General features: G+C 34.8%; 2 protein-coding genes and 1 non-coding gene across 4 annotated transcripts; 2 read left to right on the plus strand and 1 right to left on the minus strand.

The window, feature by feature from the left end:
- Positions 1-2892: 2892 nt before the first annotated feature.
- Positions 2893-20246, minus strand: LOC111987934 (nascent polypeptide-associated complex subunit alpha-like protein 1). 2 transcript variants are annotated; one of them, XM_065759807.1, is made up of 4 exons: positions 20083-20246; positions 9370-9442; positions 3518-3651; positions 2893-3417 (listed from the first exon to the last, which is right to left on the minus strand). In XM_065759807.1, the coding sequence occupies exons 1-4, from the start codon at positions 20140-20142 to the stop codon at positions 3085-3087; spliced, it is 600 nt and encodes a 199-aa protein (XP_065615879.1). In that variant the 5' UTR covers positions 20143-20246; the 3' UTR covers positions 2893-3084. The 2 variants fall into 2 exon arrangements, with proteins under 2 accessions (XP_065615879.1, XP_023875444.2); XM_024019676.2 differs by lacking the exons at positions 2893-3417; positions 3518-3651; positions 9370-9442 and adding exons at positions 16960-17394; positions 17495-17628; positions 18880-18961 and having other exon boundaries at positions 20083-20240.
- On the plus strand, positions 5907-7281 carry LOC136061703 (transcription termination factor MTERF9, chloroplastic-like). Its single transcript, XM_065759806.1, has one exon. The coding sequence runs from the start codon at positions 6033-6035 to the stop codon at positions 7167-7169; it is 1137 nt and encodes a 378-aa protein (XP_065615878.1). The 5' UTR covers positions 5907-6032; the 3' UTR covers positions 7170-7281.
- On the plus strand, positions 12300-14639 carry LOC112030968 (uncharacterized). The gene is made up of 2 exons (XR_010623534.1): positions 12300-12489; positions 14070-14639. It is a non-coding gene; the product is annotated as an uncharacterized LOC112030968 (transcript).
- Positions 20247-20842: the final 596 nt, after the last annotated feature.

Raw genomic sequence — 20842 nt, forward strand, 5'->3', positions numbered from 1 at the left:
TGGAAAATAGGAAGCTGAAATCAATGAGTGTTTGGTTACATGATTAGCACATTCATGGTTAAAAGGAAAAATAGTTGGGTGAAATTGGGATAGGCGATTGGATAAAATTTAATACTATCTTTGTCTTAGTTTGTTTGTCCTCTATTCCATTTTGGGATGTCTCAAAATTTTGTCATGTTTCTAAAAATAAAAATTATTAGTTTACTAATGTTCTTATTATACCCCTACTTTATTTTTAAAACTATTTGAAAATAAAACTAACTAATAGATAAAAAAATCAATTTAATTAGGGCACCCTTTTAGTTGCCTCATTTGAATGCATTGAAATTGTACTTCTTACATTTCTTATGGTTGTCAGATGTCTCATTAAACTGAGTTTCCTAGATTTTGATTCTTTTTAAAATATGAACGGTTTCAATTTTCAACTATATTTTGTGGATGTGATTTTGCCCTTTAATTTGGACATTGAAAAGTTTGTGATGGTTATCAATATGGATGCTACATGTTTTCAGTTTCTGAGGTGTGCTGGATTTTATTCAGGATGTGAGGGAACCTTTCAGAAGTTCATGCTTGGGACTTCTGATGATCTGTCATTGCTGATGCTTTTACACTCTGTGCAGTTACGATTAACCTGAAATCACTGGCTGCAAAATGACTATTGAAGCTATCGATGGCATGAATAGGAACATAGAATGGATTAATTTAGAATAAGAGCTTTGCTGTCAAGCTCTTTACGATGCATTCTAGAATTGTGAAGTTTGAATAGTGTGTCAAGATGAAAAACACATGATAAGTGTATAAAAACCAGGGAAATTACCCATCTTTAATCTAATTGACCTGCAATAGCTGAGTAATGGGATGTTTAAGCTTATCTCTCAATTTCATAGTATGGAGAATTAATTTGTGTATTTCTTGTATATCCTATCATATCATCTTTATTACTTTTTCTTTTTCTTTTCTTTCCCCTCTTTTGGGAAGGGGGTCATTAAAATTTAAGATTTACCTTGGAACCTTTGATACACAAAAATGATCTTTAACAATGTTTTGGGGTTTGATAATCTTTTTAAATATTTTCTGTAGATTCTTCTTTCCCCCCAAAGAAACTAAATTAAACTTCCTGCTTGAGATCATAAATTGAGCTGTTTTTAAATTTTATGATGGTGAAAATTTGTCATTGAAAACTACTTTGAATCTTTTCATGTTATTGTATGGAGACTTTTTATTCTTTTGGGCAAGAAGGAAAAATCCAGAGATTTTTTTTGTTACGCAAGCAAAAGAAGAAAGGCAATGGTTGAATGCTCTCCCCCTCAAACACTCCTCTTTCAACTTCAGTAATTGATGTATTATCTTGATGATACTTTTGTTGCAAGGGACAATGTCAATGAGAGCATTAGAGAGAATAGTTCTTACGTTTTTCATTTTGCTTTTATGACTGAATTTGCACATCCGTTAATGCTTCAGGCTTCTAAGACCTTTAAGCTTAGGAGGAATTTTTAGTCCTTTCATTTTTTCACTTTAGAAATATTTCTTAGAGATATGGCCTTTGGTTTTTTGGATAGGTGGATATAGGTCCCTTTTTTTTAGTAGGGACGTATGGCCAATTAATGGTACTATTTAGTATTTTTTGTTATTAGTTTATTTTTTTCTTGAAGACTATCGCACCTCCAGCCTGTCCAATATGGAGCCTACAATTTGACCTTGTTTGGCTGAACTAACACAGTTGCACCTTGCATATGGATCTAAAATAATTGATTTGTTAAGTCAAAACACGGAAAGAGAAATAACCAATTGAGTTTTACATCAAATACTTACTCCTTTCATTTCATGAGAGAGAGAGCTAATTCTTGTTGTTTTTTAACACATTTTTTTCACAACTCCTGAGTTTACAAGTTTTGAGTGTTAAAAAAATATATAGTGATATTATTCCATTTTAATTATTCTACTTTATACTCTATCAATTACATATTGTTATGCCAAAAGTCATGTAGCTCAAGTGGTTAGCACTTTCTAATGTTTTCAACGGAAATATTCAGGGTTTAAATCTCTCTTATCCCGTTGTAACTATTGAATTATCAAACACAAAAAGATACATCCTATTACATGACTTTTTTCTTTATAAAATAAATAAAGTTTGAAATTGAAAAAAAAAAAAAAAAATCTAACACATATTATATTGCAATATGTGGAGTATAAAAGTGAAATAGAGGATTTTGTATTTAAAATTTTAAAGTGCTTGTCCAATAATTTAACTTGCCATTTCAACAAATTGTGAAAAAAGAAAATGTAATAATCGTGAAGTTTTCTTGAGGCTTGTGAGCAACCCATTTATGAAGAAATACTTAAAAATTAATGGTCCAAAATTTCCAATCACAGGCCACCTGTCCATTTTAAAACAATTCGGGCAAGACTTCCATCTAATATTCTAGTGCATTGTGCATAATACAAGAACAAAAACAGTCATTTTAAGACGCATTTTAACTAGAACACCAGACACAAGCCACACCTAGACAATTATATCTGAATTTTGAAGTTCCATCAAATCAATGAGCATCTTTGGGCACTTATCCAACAATCCATCTCATTTGCCACTAAGAAATTCACATCACATCCTATTCATCCAAGAAATGAAAGCATTCCCATCCTAGGAGTCAGGAATTTCTTTTGCTATATAGGAAAGTCTTTGAATTTCAATACAAGTTCTAACTTCTAGCAAAAATTCCAGGAATTTAATATGCATATGTAAACCTTGATCGGAATTGACCTATGATGAACCATCCTGGTTTCAACAGTCCTGTGAAGGTTCACATACAATTTGTCTATACCAAAATCATGCAACCATTTCAGGTGAATTCATCCAGACAAAGATCACCCAAACTTGAAAATGGATAAAAATAGGGTAAAAGAGCACAAATTTATCACTCAAGGTTGCATTTCTCAGTTTCGTTACTGGTACAACAAAGGATAAAGAAAAAGAGAAATTTTAGTAAAATTGATGAAAGATCCACCACCATAAAGCTCACATGCTCTAGAAACCACATAACTGCTAAAACATCACATTTAAAAAAAAAACATGTAAATAGCTTCTCAGTTGGTAAGATCCATGATGGCAGTAACTATGTCTCCATCTGCAGCCTTCAACGCCTTCACAGCCTTTGACCTAGTGACTCCTGCCTGTGTCATCACCAACTCTATGTCCTTGGGTTCCACTCCAGTCTCATCTACTTCTTCATCATCTTGAGCCACAGCCGAAGTCTCAGGTTTGGAAATCACATTGCTGAGATCAGGAGCCTTAAACTGCTCTGCAGCCTGAGTCTGTAGTTGAGAGCTCAAATCCTCGATCTTTGCCTCCCCAAAGATTACATACGTGTCTGAAGTTGGACTCTTGAAAACATCGGGTTTTGAGATGACAAACAATATCTGATTTTAAGGGCAATATATGTTAGACCAAAAGAAAACTAAAGATAGATATATAAATTAAAACCACAATCAATAAAATCACAGTTCAAAAGGCACCAACATTCTTGCTCTTTTTGACAGTGACTCGGCTAACACCCGGGATAGGTTTCATGCCAATCTTCAACATTGCTTTGCGACTTTTCTTTTCACTTCTGCTTTGCTTCGAGCTACCACTTGCATCTCCATCATGTTGTACTGATAATACAGAAAGCATCAAAAAAAAAAAAAAAAGAAGAAGAAGAAGAAGAAGAAGAAAGAAAGAAAAGAAAAGAACCATTATGTAAATAATTAAATAAGCAAGGTTAAAATTAGCTGCAATTGCATCCTTATTGGATCCATCGATATTTTCACAAAAAGGTTTAATTAGGAGGGATCATATTGCACGACTTTATTCATTTAGTTCAAATTTAAAAAGAACTCCATTTCATTTCACTGAACAATCAGCCCAATGGTTGTATATCAGTTCTGTTTTTGCTACCAGTGGATACCATCCACAGATCCACTAGTATCACTCATGCACACTAATTTCAAGCAAGAGTAACTTTTTTTTTCCCCCCAGGAAAATGTTCTATAAATGCGACACATTAGTGATAAGCAAGCAGAAGAAAATAAAACAGATTTTGAATTTATTTTTAAAAAAGAAAAGAAAAGAAAACTGCAATCCTTGCCATTCTCTATATAACCTCAAATCAGAGGTCGCCAAAAACACAATACACCAATGAGCTCAATCTCAACTTAGAGAGTCAATACCGTACCCGAGATTGTACCAGTTTGGCCAGCAGTACGATATATTTCGGATACTGATCAATACCGGTATACCGTTTCAGGTTTACCGCTATTTTTTATATTTATAAATAATATATATATACATGTATGTGTGTGTATGTATATTATAATAAATATAAAAGTTTAGCATAAAATATTTCTTCAATTCAGAACTAATTATTCATGGTTTTAGACTTTAATATCAATTAAAAGGAAAAAAAAAAAAACACAATATAAAAAATAGAAAGCTTAAAAGTTACTATTGCATACTAAGAAAACATATAATACTAATAAGTTATTGCAAATAAGTTACCATTCTGCGCTAACAAAAATTCAAAAATTACAAAACTTAAAAATAAAAAAAAAAATAAAAAACTTTTTTCTATACCGGCCGGTATTGCCCGAAATTGGCCAATAGGGCCGGTATTTTTTTTGGTACGAAGTAGGGAGGTTATATTTACCGGTTTGCTTGCCGGTACGGTATATACCGGCAGTACCGGCCGGTATGGTACGGAATCGACTCCCTTAATCTCAACTGGCCCCTCCTCCGCTTATAAACTCTAGATGGAAAATGATGTCATGGGTTCAACTCCCACTGTGTTGCTGCGTGTATCATTTATCATTCAAAAATAATAACCCATTCAAGAACAGCAATTTCCACACACAAACATACAAGCACAAAATTCATTCTACATAAAATTTCCACAAGACTCCCACTCTTACACTCCCAAACCTCACTATTAAATAAAGCAAAATGCATTCATCGCAAATTTGTTATCCTTTCAATCTCGTATAGCACTGAAATCATTTACATTCAAAGTACTCTACCTTCCCCCACACTTTTGCTGATTCAAATCTATATATATATATATATATATTGGTTTCTAGCTCAATTCCATTTGGGTAGCTTCTGCTGCTATCTGGGTAGCTGCTCTTTTCCTTTCATGTGCAACTTGCAGCTCACTCTGCAGTAAATCAAGCTTTTATTGCACCAAATGGGTAGCTTCATTCCCATGCATACAAGTGGAATTATCAAGCCATTTAAAGAAAGGGCACTTAGGACCAACAAGTTCATAAATTGAATTGAACACATCACATTCCAATATCACGTAAATTAACTAGATTAAGTAAAAAGTATACTTACCTTATACCGGCTACAACCTAAAAACCTTCTCCTAAAATTATCCACTGTCAGATTTGTTCACAGCACGCAAGTCTCATATGTACACATATGCCCACTTGAACCCGAGTAATTTCCACTCCAAGAAGACATCGATTATCAACAACTTGTTAATCAAAGCTACCACCAAAACTTTAAACTCCAAAACTCACATAAAGCAGAAATGTCGTACCTGGTGATGATCTATTTTCGAATATTTAATGCTTCAAGACAACCCAAAGTTAGAATCTCACCCTCACATGAAAGCACGATAAAAAAAAATCCAAACCCCAACTCAATACAAGAGATTTTCATGTATATATGGCTCGTGAGGAAAAGAAGAGTGGGTTCGTATTTTTGATCTGTGTTATGTTCTAATTTTGAATAAAAAAGTGTTTTTCTAACGTTTGCTGGTGAGATGAGTAATGAATGAGTAACGGATCGAAGTTTAGGTAGGCAAAGTATAAATAAGTAAAACACAAGTAGGTAAAGTGAGGTCACACCACAAATTTACTGTAATTATTCCTAAATACATTACAAAATCCTACGTTTTCCCAACTAAATCGATACCTTTACTCCTTTTCCCCTTAAGCCCAGCAAAAACCCTTCTCCAAAAACATTGTCTGTGTTTCTTTTCTTTGCTTCCACAACAATGGCTGCTAATCTTCCCTTCAGAAACCTGCTTTCTCTTATGCAAAATCGTTTTTTGACAACATCGGCAGCAAAAAATTCATCAACTTCTCAGCTACTTTCATCCTCATTCACTGTTAACTACCTCATGAACTCATGTGGGCTTCCCTTTGAATCTGCCTTCTCAACCTCACAGAAGCTCAAGCTGGAAGAAAACAACCTCCAAAGGCCTCAAGCTGTGCTCGCTTTCTTGAAATCTCACGGCTTCGACAATACCCACATCGCGGAATTGATCAAAAAGCGCCCAAAGATACTCCAATCCAAAGTGGAAGACAATCTCAAGCCCAAGATAGAGTTCCTCACCCAAAATGGCCTTGTGGGTAAGCTTCTTGCTGACCTCATTGTTTTGAATCCTGTCATTTTGAAGCGAGGCTTGAGTTCTTATATAAAACCATCATTTCAGTTTCTGAATACATACCTTGACAACAATGAGAATGTTATGGCGGCTGTTAAGCGGTCTTCGTGGCTTTTAACTTATGATCTTACTGGGATTTTGCAACCAAATATTGATTTTTTGATAAGGGAAGGAGTACCTTTACATAGCATATCGAAAATAATTCTAACGCAGCCTAGAACAATAATGCGGAAAGTCAATAGGTTGGAAGATGCAGTACAAACTCTCAAAAAATTGGGTCTAGAACCGACTTCTCCGTTGTTTATGCATGCTTTTAGAGTATTGGTTTCCATGAAGGAGTCAACTTGGAGCAGAAAAATGGAAGTGTTGAAGAGTTTGGGGTGGCCTGAAGAGGATATTTGGTTGGCTTTTAAGAGCAACCCACTTTTTTTGGCTTGCTCGGAGGAGAAAATGAGGAGTGCAATGGATTTCTATTTGAATACCATGGAGATGGATGTAGAGACTATAATTCGTTACCCCAGATTTCTTATGTATGCGCTTGATAAAAGGCTTCGTCCAAGGTATAATGTCTTGAAGGTTTTGAAGTCAAAGAATCTGCTTAAAGAGGGCAAGAATTATGCTTGGCTTCTTACTCTAAATGAAAACACTTTCTACAAGAATTATGTTGTTAAGCATTCAGATAGCATACCAGGCTTAATGGAGTTATACCGTGGTATCACTATGGCAGAGAATAAAGATAGTTGATGGCAACGTGTAAGTTGAGCTCAATAATGTGGAATTTATTACTATTGAGGTTCTGTTTATTTTGGAAAGGGAAATATTTTCAATAGATAATATTTTCAGAGAAATTTATTTATTTTCTGTTGCTTGACATCCTAAAAGTAAATTTCTAGTCTTCTGTACCTTGTTAGATTTGAATGTTGCTTTTTACCCTTCTCCTTGTTTTACTCTTTTAGATTTGGTTGAGCATTGTAGTTTGAGAGCTGTTTGTAATTCTCCTAAGTACACCCCTTGTGTACCTAGTGCTGTCTTTTTTAATAAAATTTTTGTTACTTATCAGAGAAAAAAACAAAATATTTTAAAACCAATAAAAACCACAAAAGGTTGGAAGGCAGTGATGTTTGTTGTTGTGGTGGGAATAATTTTAGGGGTGGAGGTGGTGGTGGTGGTGGTGCAAAGTTGGAGAGAGGAGGGAGTTGGTGGTTGCAGCAATACAGAGTAGCTGCGTGGAGGAGGTGGTCGTGTGGCAATGCAGAATACGGGGAGGGAGGTGGTGGTGGCAGTGTGAAGGAGGGAGATAGAGGTGGTGGTAGCATGGGGGAGGTTGGGGGCACAGAGGAGTGGGGAGCAGGGGTATAGATTTGATCTGTAAATTGGTTCTCACTTTCGCAAAGTGTAAACCAGTTGTCACCATTTTGGTATATTTTTGGTTGACCACTAGAACATATACCATTAGACTAACAATTCTCAGTTGCAACAAATATACAGGCCAATACAAATGGGACATCTATATTTTGTTTCACATCATACTTTCTATTTTCTTGTTCCCATTCTTCTCTCTTCAATGTGATTGCCTGATATTATCTTGAATTTTATCATCTTTTTCATATACCCAGCTATTTTCAACGGTGATCATTCCCATAACCAATTTACTGCATCAACCATTTATTTGATTTCCTTTACTTGATGTGTCAACCTACTATGTTCCAGTGTCAACTTTTGAAGCATTTATTCCCATGCTAGTATAAATCAGGAGAACAATAGCTGAACAGTGAGGTCTTACTAGGTCCTAGACTAGTTGCATTTGAAAACTCGATGAACTCTTTAGTTGATATAAGTATTTCCTGATATAACATGGATTAAGTTTTGCTTTTTTGCTTACTGATTTCGCTAAGAATAAAAGATAATAAGACCATATCAAATAGATTTACCAATTCATGAGTGGGTTCTGACAGATATTTTGATGTGGAGTAGCAGAAAAGAAGAAGATAAGCCACAGCTCTGCAAAACAACCTTGTTACTTGCTTACAATCTAAATAAGTTAAAGATCTTCTTTGCACTGCCATTGTTTTATAAGCTATTGACATGTCAGTATTAGTTTTTTAAGAATTATCGAGAAGGTGAGGGCAATTAGACGTCAATATTTGCAAGTGGATATCTGTTAAAGGAGTATGCAAACATGGAATTTGATGTAGTTTATATTAAATGGAATGTCATTAGAAGGTGAAACTGCTATGTCATGGCCGGGCATTTCTACATACAGAAGTAGTATATTTCAGGAATATGATAAAAACAAACATAAATGAGAGGAATGGTAAATTTCATTCTATGATGTCCTTTGATGCCTTGACATATGTATTATACTGACCTCCGTATTGTCCTTATCACTGTTTCATCTCAGGAGATGGCTTCTGTTTTAGAGCATCAGCATTTTTCTTGATTATTTGCCACTGATTAACATGACTTCCATAACCTCCTGATGTTGGCAATAAGTGTAATTTGTTTACACAATTTTCCACTGTTGGCAAAGCTCATATGCTTGAATGCATTGAAATTGTACTGCTTACATTTCTTATGGTTGTCAGATGTCTCATTAAATTGAGTTTCCTAGATTTTGATTCTTTTTAAAATATGAATGGTTTCAATTTTCAACTATATTTTGTGGATGTGATTTTGCCCTTTAATTTGGACACTGAAAAGTTTGTGATGGTTATCAATATGGATGCTACATGTTTTCAGTTTCTGAGGTGTGCTGGATTTTATTTAGGATGTGAGGGAACCTTTCAGAAGTTCATGCTTGGGACTTCTGATGATCTGTCATTGCTGATGCTTTTACACTCTGTGCAGTTACAGAAAAGATGTGAATGCATAAACACAAGGAAAAAAAAAAAAAAAAAAAAGGAAACATAGATACTACAACAAACAACATTCACAGTGAACTTACCCTCAGCTTCATCATCATCATCATCCTCGTCGTCGTCGTCATCATCTTCGTCCTCAAGCACGGGCTCATTGGGCTACCCCAAAAAAAGGCAGATTGAATTAATACAACCAATTAAGCAGACTTCAAAAAGAAAGAGGCTTAATAGAAATACATTGTAATCAGAAATTAGTTCCAAAGCATTTACAAGCTTATCAGCATGGAAGTAACAGCAATTTGAAAGCAAAAATTGAGGGAATTTAGAGTCAAAAAGATATATACAGGCCCATTTCATCTAATGGAATTAGAGGACATAAATAAATAGAAAGACTGAAAATTGCATATACAAAGAAGCCAAAATATGGCGGACACCATGTATGTCATATAGTCTGTTATTTTGTTAAGTTCATTAAGGCATATATCTCTCATACAGAACAGGGATGGGATGGTAAAGAAGAGAATCATCAGAACAACTCCAGTGGAACTGACTTTTCAAAGTTCGGAAAATCCTTGCCATTCTCTATGTAACCTCAAATCAGAGGTCGCCAAAAGCACAATACACCAATGAGCTCAATCTCAACTGGCCCCTCCTCCGCTTATAAACTCTAGACGGAAAATGATGTCGTGGGTTCAACTCCCATTGTGTTGCTGCGTGTATCATTTATCATTCAAAAATAATAACCCATTCAAGAACAGCAATTTCCACACACAAACATACAAGCACAAAATTCATTCTACATAAAATTTCCACAAGACTCCCACTCTTACACTCCCAAACCTCACTATTAAATAAAGCAAAATGCATTCATCGCAAATTTGTTATCCTTTCAATCTCGTATAGCACCGAAATCATTTACATTCAAAGTACTCTACCTTCCCCCACACTTCTGCTGATTCAAATCTTTATATATTTTCTATCCCCAAAAAAAAAAAAAAAGAAGTTGGTTTGGTTTCTAGCTCAATTCCATTTGGGTAGCTTTTGTTGTTGTTTGGGTAGCTGCTCTTTCCTTTTCATGTGCAAGTTGCAGCTTACTCCGCAATAAATCCAGCTTTTGTTGCACCAAATAGGTAGTTTCATTCCCACGCATACAAGTGGGATTATCAAGCCATTTAAAGGAAGGGCACTTGGGACCAACCTGTTCATAAATTGAATTGAACACATCACATTCCAATCTCATGTAAATCAACTAGATTAAGTAAAAAGTATACTTGCCTTATATCGGCCTTCTCTCAAAATTATCCACTGTCAGACTTGTTCTCAACACACAAGTCTCATATATATATATATGTGCCTACTTGAACCTGAGTAATTTCCACTCGAAGAAGACATCGATTATCAACTTCCTGTTAATCAAAGCTATCATCAAAACTTTAAACCCCAAAATCCACATAAAGTAGAAATGTCGTACCTGGTAATCATCTATCTTCGAATATTCAATGCGTCAAGACAATCCAAAGTCAGAACCTCACCCTCACATGAAAGCACAATCAAAAAAATCAAAACCCCAGCTCAATACAAGGGATTTTTGTGTATCTAGGGCTCATGAGGAAAAGAAGAGTGAGTTTGTGTTTTTAATTCATGTTATGTTCTGATTTTAAATAAAAATGTATTTTTCTAAGTAGATAACGGATTGAAGTTCAGATGGACAAAGAATAAATAATTGAAAAATAAGTGGGCGGGACTGTTATTATCACTAAATACATTACAAAATCCTACGTTTTCCCAACTAAATCGATACCTTTACTCCTTTTCCCCATAAGCCCTGGCAAAATCCCTTCTCCAAAAACATTGTCTGTGTATCTTTTCTTTGCTTCCACAACAATGGCTGCTAATCTTCCCTTCAGAAACCTGCTTTCTCTTATGCAAAATCGTTTTTTGACAACATCGGCAGCAAAAAATTCATCAACTTCTCAACTACTTTCATCCTCATTCACTGTTAACTACCTCATGAACTCATGTGGGCTTCCCTTTGAATCTGCCCTCTCAACCTCACAGAAGCTCAAGCTGGAAGAAAACAACCTCCAAAGGCCTCAAGCTGTGCTCGCTTTCTTGAAATCTCACGGCTTCGACAATACCCACATCGCGGAATTGATCAAAAAGCGCCCAAAGATACTCCAATCCAAAGTGGAAGACAATCTCAAGCCCAAGATAGAGTTCCTCACCCAAAATGGCCTTGTGGGTAAGCTTCTTGCTGACCTCATTGTTTTGAATCCTGTCATTTTGAAGCGAGGCTTGAGTTCTCATATAAAACCATCATTTCAGTTTCTGAATACATACCTTGACAACAATGAGAATGTTATGGCGGCTGTTAAGCGGTCTTCGTGGCTTTTAACTTATGATCTTACTGGGATTTTGCAACCAAATATTGATTTTTTGATAAGGGAAGGAGTACCTTTACATAGCATATCGAAAATAATTCTAACGCAGCCTAGAGCAATAATGCGGAAAGTCAATAGGTTGGAAGATGCAGTACAAACTCTCAAAAAATTGGGTCTAGAACCGACTTCTCCGTTGTTTATGCATGCTTTTAGAGTATTGGTTTCCATGAAGGAGTCAACTTGGAGCAGAAAAATGGAAGTGTTGAAGAGTTTGGGGTGGTCTGAAGAGGATATTTGGTTGGCTTTTAAGAGCAACCCGCTTTTTTTGGCTTGCTCGGAGGAGAAAATGAGGAGTGCAATGGATTTCTATTTGAATACCATGGAGATGGATGTAGAGACTATAATTCGTTACCCCAGATTTCTTATGTATGCGCTTGATAAAAGGCTTCGTCCAAGGTATAATGTCTTGAAGGTTTTGAAGTCAAAGAATCTGCTTAAAGAGGGCAAGAATTATGCTTGGCTTCTTACTCTAAATGAAAACACTTTCTACAAGAATTATGTTGTTAAGCATTCAGATAGCATACCAGGCTTAATGGAGTTATACCGTGGTATCACTATGGCAGAGAATAAAGGTATAATGTCTTGAAGGTTTTGAAGTCAAAGAATCTGCTTAAAGAGGGCAAGAATTATGCTTGGCTTCTTACTCTAAATGAAAACACTTTCTACAAGAATTATGTTGTTAAGCATTCAGATAGCATACCAGGCTTAATGGAGTTATACCGTGGTATCACTATGGCAGAGAATAAAGATAGTTGATGGCAACGTGTAAGTTGAGCTCAATAATGTGGAATTTATTACTATTGAGGTTCTGTTTATTTTGGAAAGGGAAATATTTTCAATAGATAATATTTTCAGAGAAATTTATTTATTTTCTGTTGCTTGACATCCTAAAAGTAAATTTCTAGTCTTCTGTACCTTGTTAGATTTGAATGTTGCTTTTTACCCTTCTCCTTGTTTTACTCTTTTAGATTTGGTTGAGCATTGTAGTTTGAGAGCTGTTTGTAATTCTCCTAAGTACACCCCTTGTGTACCTAGTGCTGTCTTTTTTAATAAAATTTTTGTTACTTATCAGAGAAAAAAACAAAATATTTTAAAACCAATAAAAACCACAAAAGGTTGGAAGGCAGTGATGTTTGTTGTTGTGGTGGGAATAATTTTAGGGGTGGAGGTGGTGGTGGTGGTGGTGCAAAGTTGGAGAGAGGAGGGAGTTGGTGGTTGCAGCAATACAGAGTAGCTGCGTGGAGGAGGTGGTCGTGTGGCAATGCAGAATACGGGGAGGGAGGTGGTGGTGGCAGTGTGAAGGAGGGAGATAGAGGTGGTGGTAGCATGGGGGAGGTTGGGGGCACAGAGGAGTGGGGAGCAGGGGTATAGATTTGATCTGTAAATTGGTTCTCACTTTCGCAAAGTGTAAACCAGTTGTCACCATTTTGGTATATTTTTGGTTGACCACTAGAACATATACCATTAGACTAACAATTCTCAGTTGCAACAAATATACAGGCCAATACAAATGGGACATCTATATTTTGTTTCACATCATACTTTCTATTTTCTTGTTCCCATTCTTCTCTCTTCAATGTGATTGCCTGATATTATCTTGAATTTTATCATCTTTTTCATATACCCAGCTATTTTCAACGGTGATCATTCCCATAACCAATTTACTGCATCAACCATTTATTTGATTTCCTTTACTTGATGTGTCAACCTACTATGTTCCAGTGTCAACTTTTGAAGCATTTGTTCCCATGCTAGTATAAATCAGGAGAACAATAGCTGAACAGTGAGGTCTTACTAGGTCCTAGACTAGTTGCATTTGAAAACTTATCGATGAACTCTTCAGTTGATATAAGTATTTCCTGATATAACACGGATTAAGTTTTTCTTTTTTTGCTTACTGATTTTGCTAAGAATAAAAGATAATAAGACCATATCAAATAGATGTACCAATTCATGAGTGGGTTCTGACAGATATTTTGATGTGGAATAGCAGAAAAGAAGAAGATAAGCCACAGCTCCTCAAAACAACCTTGTTACTTGCTTACAAGCTAAATAAGTTAAAGATCTTCTTTGCACTGCCATTGTTTTATAAGCTATTGACATGTCAGTATTAGTTTTTTAATTATTATCAAGAAGGTGAGGGCAATTAGACGTCAATATTTGCAAGTGGATATCTGTTAAAGGAGTATCCAAACATGGAATTTGATGTAGTTTATATTAAATGGAATGTCATTAGAAACAAAGAAAGCATCAGCAATTTTTTTCCTTGTAGTGCTTAAATAGTCTTCTTGGTGTGAAAACTACATATTAGAGCATATTTTTAGTAACTCTGTTTTGCATTGTAGGCATTGCAATAAGGCCCCCCACACCTTTGGCAAGAATATAGGATGAAATGAAAATGATTTTTCCAACAGTCTGGAGAATGGAAGAAGATGTGTCCTCAATGTCAGGACTGATCCTTCTTTATAGGCTTCTGTTGTTGCTAATACCACTGGACTTTTATGAGATAAAGATTACTGTCACAGAGAGCCATCTATGCTTCATGTGTTGATTATCACAGTCAAGTGCAAAATGTTGGAAGGTGAAACTGCTATGTCATGGCCGGGCATTTCTACATACAGAAGTAGTATATTTCAGGAATATGATAAAAACAAACATAAATGAGAGGAATGGTAAATTTCATTCTATGATGTCCTTTGATGCCTTGACATATGTATTATACTGACCTCCTTATTGTCCTTATCACTGTTTCCTCTCAGGAGATGGCTTCTGTTTTAGAGCATCAGCATTTTTCTTGATTATTTGCCACTGATTAACATGACTTCCATAACATCCTGATGTTGGCAATAAGTGTAATTTGTACTTCTTACATTTCTTATGGTTGTCAGATGTCTCATTAAATTGAGTTTCCTAGATTTTGATTCTTTTTAAAATATGAATGGTTTCAATTTTCAACTATATTTTGTGGATGTGATTTTGCCCCTTTAATTTGGACATTGAAAAGTTTGTGATGGTTATCAATATGGATGCTACATGTTTTCAGTTTCTGAGGTGTGCTGGATTTTATTTAGGATGTGAGGGAACCTTTCAGAAGTTCATGCTTGGGACTTCTGATGATCTGTCATTGCTGATGCTTTTACACTCTGTGCAGTTACAATTAACCTGAAATCACTGGCTGCAAAATGACTATTGAAGCTATCGATGGCATGAGTAATAGGATGTTTAAGCTTATCTCTCAATTTCATAGTATGGAGAATTAATTTGTATATTTCTTGTATATCCTATCATATCATCTTTATTTCTTTTCTTTCCCCTCTTTTGGGAAGGGGGTCATTAAAATTTAAGATTTACCTTGGAACCTTTGATACACAAAAATGATCTTTAACAATGTTTTGGGGTTTGATTATCGTTTTAAATATTTTCTGTAGATTCTTCTTTCCCCCCAAAGAAACTAAATTAAACTTCCTGCTTGAGATCATAAATTGAGCTGTTTTTAAATTTTATGATGGTGAAAATTTGTCATTGAAAACTACTTTGAATCTTTTCATGTTATTGTATGGAAACTTTTTTTCCTTTTGGGCAAGAAGGAAAAATCCAGAGATTTTTTTTGTTACGCAAGCAAAAGAAGAAAGGCAATGGTTGAATGCTCTCCCCCTCAAACACTCCTCTTTCAACTTTAGTAATTGATGTATTATCTTGATGATACTTTTGTTGCAAGGGACAATGTCAATGAGAGCATTAGAGAGAATAGTTCTTACGTTTTTCCTTTTGCTTTTATGACTTAATTTGCACATCTGTTAATGCTTCGCTTCTAAGACCTTTAAGCTTAGGAGGAATTTTTAGTCCTTTCATTTTTTTCACTTAAGAAATATTTCTTAGAGATATGGCCTTTGTTTTTTTGGATAGGAAGATATAGGTCCCTTTTTTTTAGTAGGGATGTATGGCCAATTAATGGTACTATTAGTATTTTTTGCTACTAGTTTATTTTTTTCTTGAAGACTACCGCACCTACAGGTTGTCCAATATGGAGCCTACAATTTGACCTTGTTTGGCTGAACTAACACAGTTGCACCTTGCATTTGGATCTAAAATCATTGATTTGTTAAGTCAAAACTTGGAAAGAGAAATAACCAATTGAGTTTTACATCAAGTACTTACTCCTTTCATTTCGTGAGAGAGAGAGAGAGAGAGAGCTAATCCTTGTTGTTTTCTAACACATTTTTTTCACAACTTCCGAGATTACAAGTTTTGAGTGGTAAAAATATATATAGTGATACTATTCCATTTTAAGTATTCTACTTTATACTCTATCAGTTACATATTGTTATGCCAAAAGTCATGTAGCTCAAGTGATTAGCACCTCCTAATGTTTTTAATGGAAATATTTAGGGTTTAAATCTCTCTTATCCCATCGTAACTATCGAACACAAAAAAATACATCCTATTACATGACTTTTTTCCTTATAAAATAAATAAAGTTTGAAATTGAAAAAAAAAAAATCTAACACACATTATATTGCAATTAGTGGAGTATAAAAGTGAAATAGAGGATTTTGTATTAAAATTTTAAAGTGCTTGTCCAATAATCTGACTCTCAACAAATTATGAAGAAAAAAAATGTAATAATCATGAAGTTTTCTTGGGGCTTGTGAGCAACCCATTTATGAAGAAATACTTAAAAATTAATGGTCCATAATTTCCAATCACATGCCACTTGTCCATTTTAAAACAATTTGGGCAAGACTTCCATCAAATATTCTAGTGCATTGTGCATAATACATGAACAAGAACATATTCATTTTAGGACACATCTAACTAGAACACAAGACACAAGCCATACCTAGACAACTATATCTGAATTCTGAAGTTCCATCAAATCAATGAGCATCTTTGGGCACTTATCTAACAATCCATCTCATTTGCCATTAAGAAATTCACATCACATCCTATTCATCCAAGAAAGGAAAGCATTCCCATCCTAGGAGTCAGGAATTTCTTTTGCTATATAGGAAATTCTTTGAATTTCAATACAAGTTCTAACTTCTAGCAAAAATTCCAGGAATTTAATATGCATATGTAAACGTTGATCGGAATTGATGATCTATGATGATGAACCATCCTGGTTTCAACAGTCCTGTGAAGGTTCACATACAATTTGTCTATACCAAAATCATGCAACCATTTCACGTGAATTCATCCAGACAAAGATCCCCCAAACTTGAAAATGGATAAAAATAGGGTAAAAGAGCACAAATTTATCACTCAAGGTTGCATTTCTCAGTTTCGTTACTGGTACAACAAAGGATAAAGAAAAAGAGAAATTTTAGTAAAATTGATGAAAGATCCACCACCATAAAGCTCACATGCTCTAGAAACCACATAACTGCTAAAACATCACATTACCTTTGACCTAGTGACTCCTGCCTGTGTCATCACCAACTCTATGTCCTTGGGTTCCACTCCAGTCTCATCTACTTCTTCATCATCTTGAGCCACAGCCGAAGTCTCAGGTTTGGAAATCACATTGCTGAGATCAGGAGCCTTAAACTGCTCTGCAGCCTGAGTCTGTAGTTGAGAGCTCAAATCCTCGATCTTTGCCTCCCCAAAGATTACATACGTGTCTGAAGTTGGACTCTTGAAAACATCGGGTTTTGAGATGACAAACAATATCTGATTTTAAGGGCAATATATGTTAGACCAAAAGAAAACTAAAGAAAGATATATAAATTAAAACCACAATCAGTAAAATCACAGTTCAGAGGGCACCAACATTCTTGCTCTTTTTGACAGTGACCCGGCTAACACCCGGGATAGGTTTCATGCCAAGCTTCAACATTGCTTTGCGACTTTTCTTTTCACTTCTGCTTTGCTTCGAGCTACCACTTGCATCTCCATCATGTTGTCCTGATAATACAGAAAGCATTGGAAAAAAAGAACCATCATGTACATAATTAAATAAGCAAGGTTAATATTAGCTGCAATTGCATCCTTATTGGATCCATCGATATTTTCACAAAAAGGTTTAATTAGGAGGGATCACATTGCATGACTTTATTCATTTAGTTCAAATTTAAAAAGAACTCCATTTCATTTCACTGAACAATCAGCCCAATGGTTTGTATATCAGTTCAGTTTTTGCTACCAGTGGATACCATCCACAGATCCACTAGTATCACTCATGCACACTAATTTCAAGCAAGAGTAACTTTTTTTTTTCCAGGAAAATGTTCTATAAATGCAACACATTAGTGATAAGCAAGCAGTGGAAAATAAAACAGATTTAGAATTTATTTTTCAAAAAGAAATGAAAAGAAAACTGCAATCCAACTTGACACGAACATTTTATAATGAGGAATCTGTAAATGAAAGGATCCAAAAGAACTAGTCAAACAGAGACAGAGTGAGAATAACAAAATCCAGGATTTAAATTTAAAAATAAATAAAAAATCAACATCCTAAATCTATAGGTAAAATATTAGAAAGCCCTATATTTACATTCAAGGACTTGATCTTCAATTTATTTGGATGTTGGCCAATCTAGTGGCGACTACCCTCTTTGTGCATCATAACTATCTTTTTTTTTTTTTTTGGGTTAAGTAATAAAAATATATTAAAAAGAAAAAGGGTGTCACCAAAGTATACAGGAAGTATACATCAGGGACAAAAACAATCTTATTGTGCATCATAACAATCTTATAGTTCCAAACTATAGCAATGCACTGTTTTTTATCCAATCTGCACAAGAGAGATTAACGTGGTATCTACACAAGAGAGAAATTAATAAGTTGCATCAAACACCCCCCCTAAAACCCATTTTCCTTTTATATGGAATACATGGAACACATATGAATGTAATTTTTATGATAGATAATCTTTTACTGAAAAAAAAGGGACAACTACAAAAAGTTTATTGTTAAATCACTAAATTTTTTATTTAAGTTTTTTAAAAATTTTATTGGTTATCTATTATATCCAACCAATGAGTCTTCTTGAAGCCTGACCTCACCCTTCACCACATTCTTGCAGAAAGATAATGTGTAATTTGAAACAATGCCCATTGGCTTAACAGGAAAAGATGTGAATGCATAAACACAAGGAAGAAAAAAAAAAAGGAAACATAGATACTACAGCAAACAACATTCACAGTGAACTTACCCTCAACTTCATCATCATCCTTGTCATCATCATCATCATCCTCGTCATCATCATCTTCGTCCTCAAGCACAGGCTCATCGGGCTACCCAAAAAAAAAGGCAGATTGAATTAATACAACAAATTAAGCAGACTTCAAAATGAAAGAGGCTTAATAGAAATACATTGTAATTAGAAATTAGTTCCAAAGCATTTACAAGCTTATCAGCATGGAAGTAATAGCAATTTGAAAGCAAAAATTGAGGGAATTTGGAGTAAAAAAGATATATACGGGCCCATTTCATCTAATGGAATTAGAGGACATAAATAAATAGAAAGACTGAAAATCGCATACACAAAGAAGCCGAAATATAGCGGACACCATGTATGTCATTTAGTCTGTTATTTTGTTAAGTTCATTAAGGCATATATCTCTCATACAGAACAGGGATGGGATGGTAAAGAAGAGAATCATCAGAACATCTCCAGTTGAACGGACTTTTCAAAATTCGGAAAATCCTTGCCATTCTCTATATAACGTCAAATCAGAGGTCGCCAAAAACACAATACACCAATGAGCTCAATCTCAACTGGCCCCTCCTCTGCTTATAAACTCTAGACGGAAAATGATGTCGTGGGTTCAACTCCCATTGGGTTGCTGCGTGTATCATTTATCATTAAAAAATAATAACCCATTCAAGAACAGCAATTTCCACACACAAACATACAAGCACAAAATTCATTCTACATAAAATTTCCACAAGACTCCCACTATTACACTCCCAAACCTCACTATTAAATAAAGCAAAATGCATTCATCGCAAATTTGTTATCCTATCGATCTCGTATAGCACCGAAATCATTTACATTCAAAGTACTCTACCTTCCCCACACACTTTTGCTGATTCAAATCTATATATATTTTCTGTCCCCCCAAAAAAAAAAGGTTTCTAGCTCAATACCCTACAAATACAATAACAAATTGATCTCATTTTTCGACATTTGGGTTTTTTAAAAAATATTAAAAAATAAAAACCCAATCTAAAGAAATGTCATTTTCAATGATTAGAAATGAAGCAAAATCATAAAATCTAAAGAGATCTAACATAATACTAATAGAGACTAACAAAATATAAGATCTTAATCATAATTAAAGCAATCAATCACTTCAACGAAATAGCAAACAGATTCAATATATAGTGAGAGAGAGAGAGAGTGAGAGTATACATCGATGGCTTGCTGTTCGAGATGGGCAGCGAGAAGCTCTTCCTGGGTTTGGGCAGTCATGGCTGGTGGTTTTGAAGAGAGAGAGAAAGAGAGAGTGTTCGCAAAAACCCTAAAACCCCAAAATTGGTTGTCCAAAGAAAGAGGCAACCGATAATGGGGGTTTTTATAGTCGTGTCGATTTCGATTACAGGCCTCGGTGAAGCGAAATTACGAAAATGACATATTGTTCATTTTGTGACCAAATGGGCTCTATTTCATTGGTTGAGCTAACATGGAAGCCCAATCTCATTTAATTTTTTTTTTTTAATGTGTGAGAGAGAGAGAGAGAGAGAGAGAGGTCTTTTTCAATCTTATATAAAAGCTTGTTAATTTGTACTTATAGGATTCGTTAGAAACATATTATCAAAAAAGGATTCGTTGCATCAAAATTTATAGCTGATAGTAAAAGCGTAATTTTATTCTCATAAAGTGTGGTAGCCTAACGCTAACGAATTGACTAAAGCTCAACTCAATATAGCTTATGTTTTAGCAAAATGCTGGATTTGGCCTACTAAGCCCTCGTCCAATAGGATTTTACAAAGGTATCTTGATTTAGTATTGAGACAGTAGTTATAAAATGTACAAGATAAATTCAAATCTAATCACTTGAAATATAGATATATATATATATATATATAATTTTTTTTAAAAATAAAAATTGAAAAACTTATGATACTTAGATCAAGTTTTTTCATGTTCATGGTAGACAAAACTTAATGAG

The sequence above is a fragment of the Quercus suber genome, unplaced genomic scaffold (assembly GCF_002906115.3).
Source record: "Quercus suber isolate HL8 unplaced genomic scaffold, Cork oak 2.0 scaffold_342, whole genome shotgun sequence".
NCBI lineage: Eukaryota > Viridiplantae > Streptophyta > Magnoliopsida > Fagales > Fagaceae > Quercus > Quercus suber.

What these genes read in the sequence shown, in the direction of transcription:
- LOC111987934 (XM_065759807.1), bottom strand. Translation starts at nt 20,142, where the DNA reads ATGACTGCCCAAACCCAGGAAGAGCTTCTCGCTGCCCATCTCGAACAG. An exon ending in TGATGATGATGAAGCTGAGG is followed by an intron (nt 3,652 to 9,369) that starts GTAAGTTCACTG and finishes CTGTATTATCAG; the next exon opens with TACAACATGATGGAGATGCA. An exon ending in CTGTCAAAAAGAGCAAGAAT is followed by an intron (nt 3,418 to 3,517) that starts GTTGGTGCCTTT and finishes CCTTAAAATCAG; the next exon opens with ATATTGTTTGTCATCTCAAA.
- LOC136061703 (XM_065759806.1), top strand. Translation starts at nt 6,033, where the DNA reads ATGGCTGCTAATCTTCCCTTCAGAAACCTGCTTTCTCTTATGCAAAAT.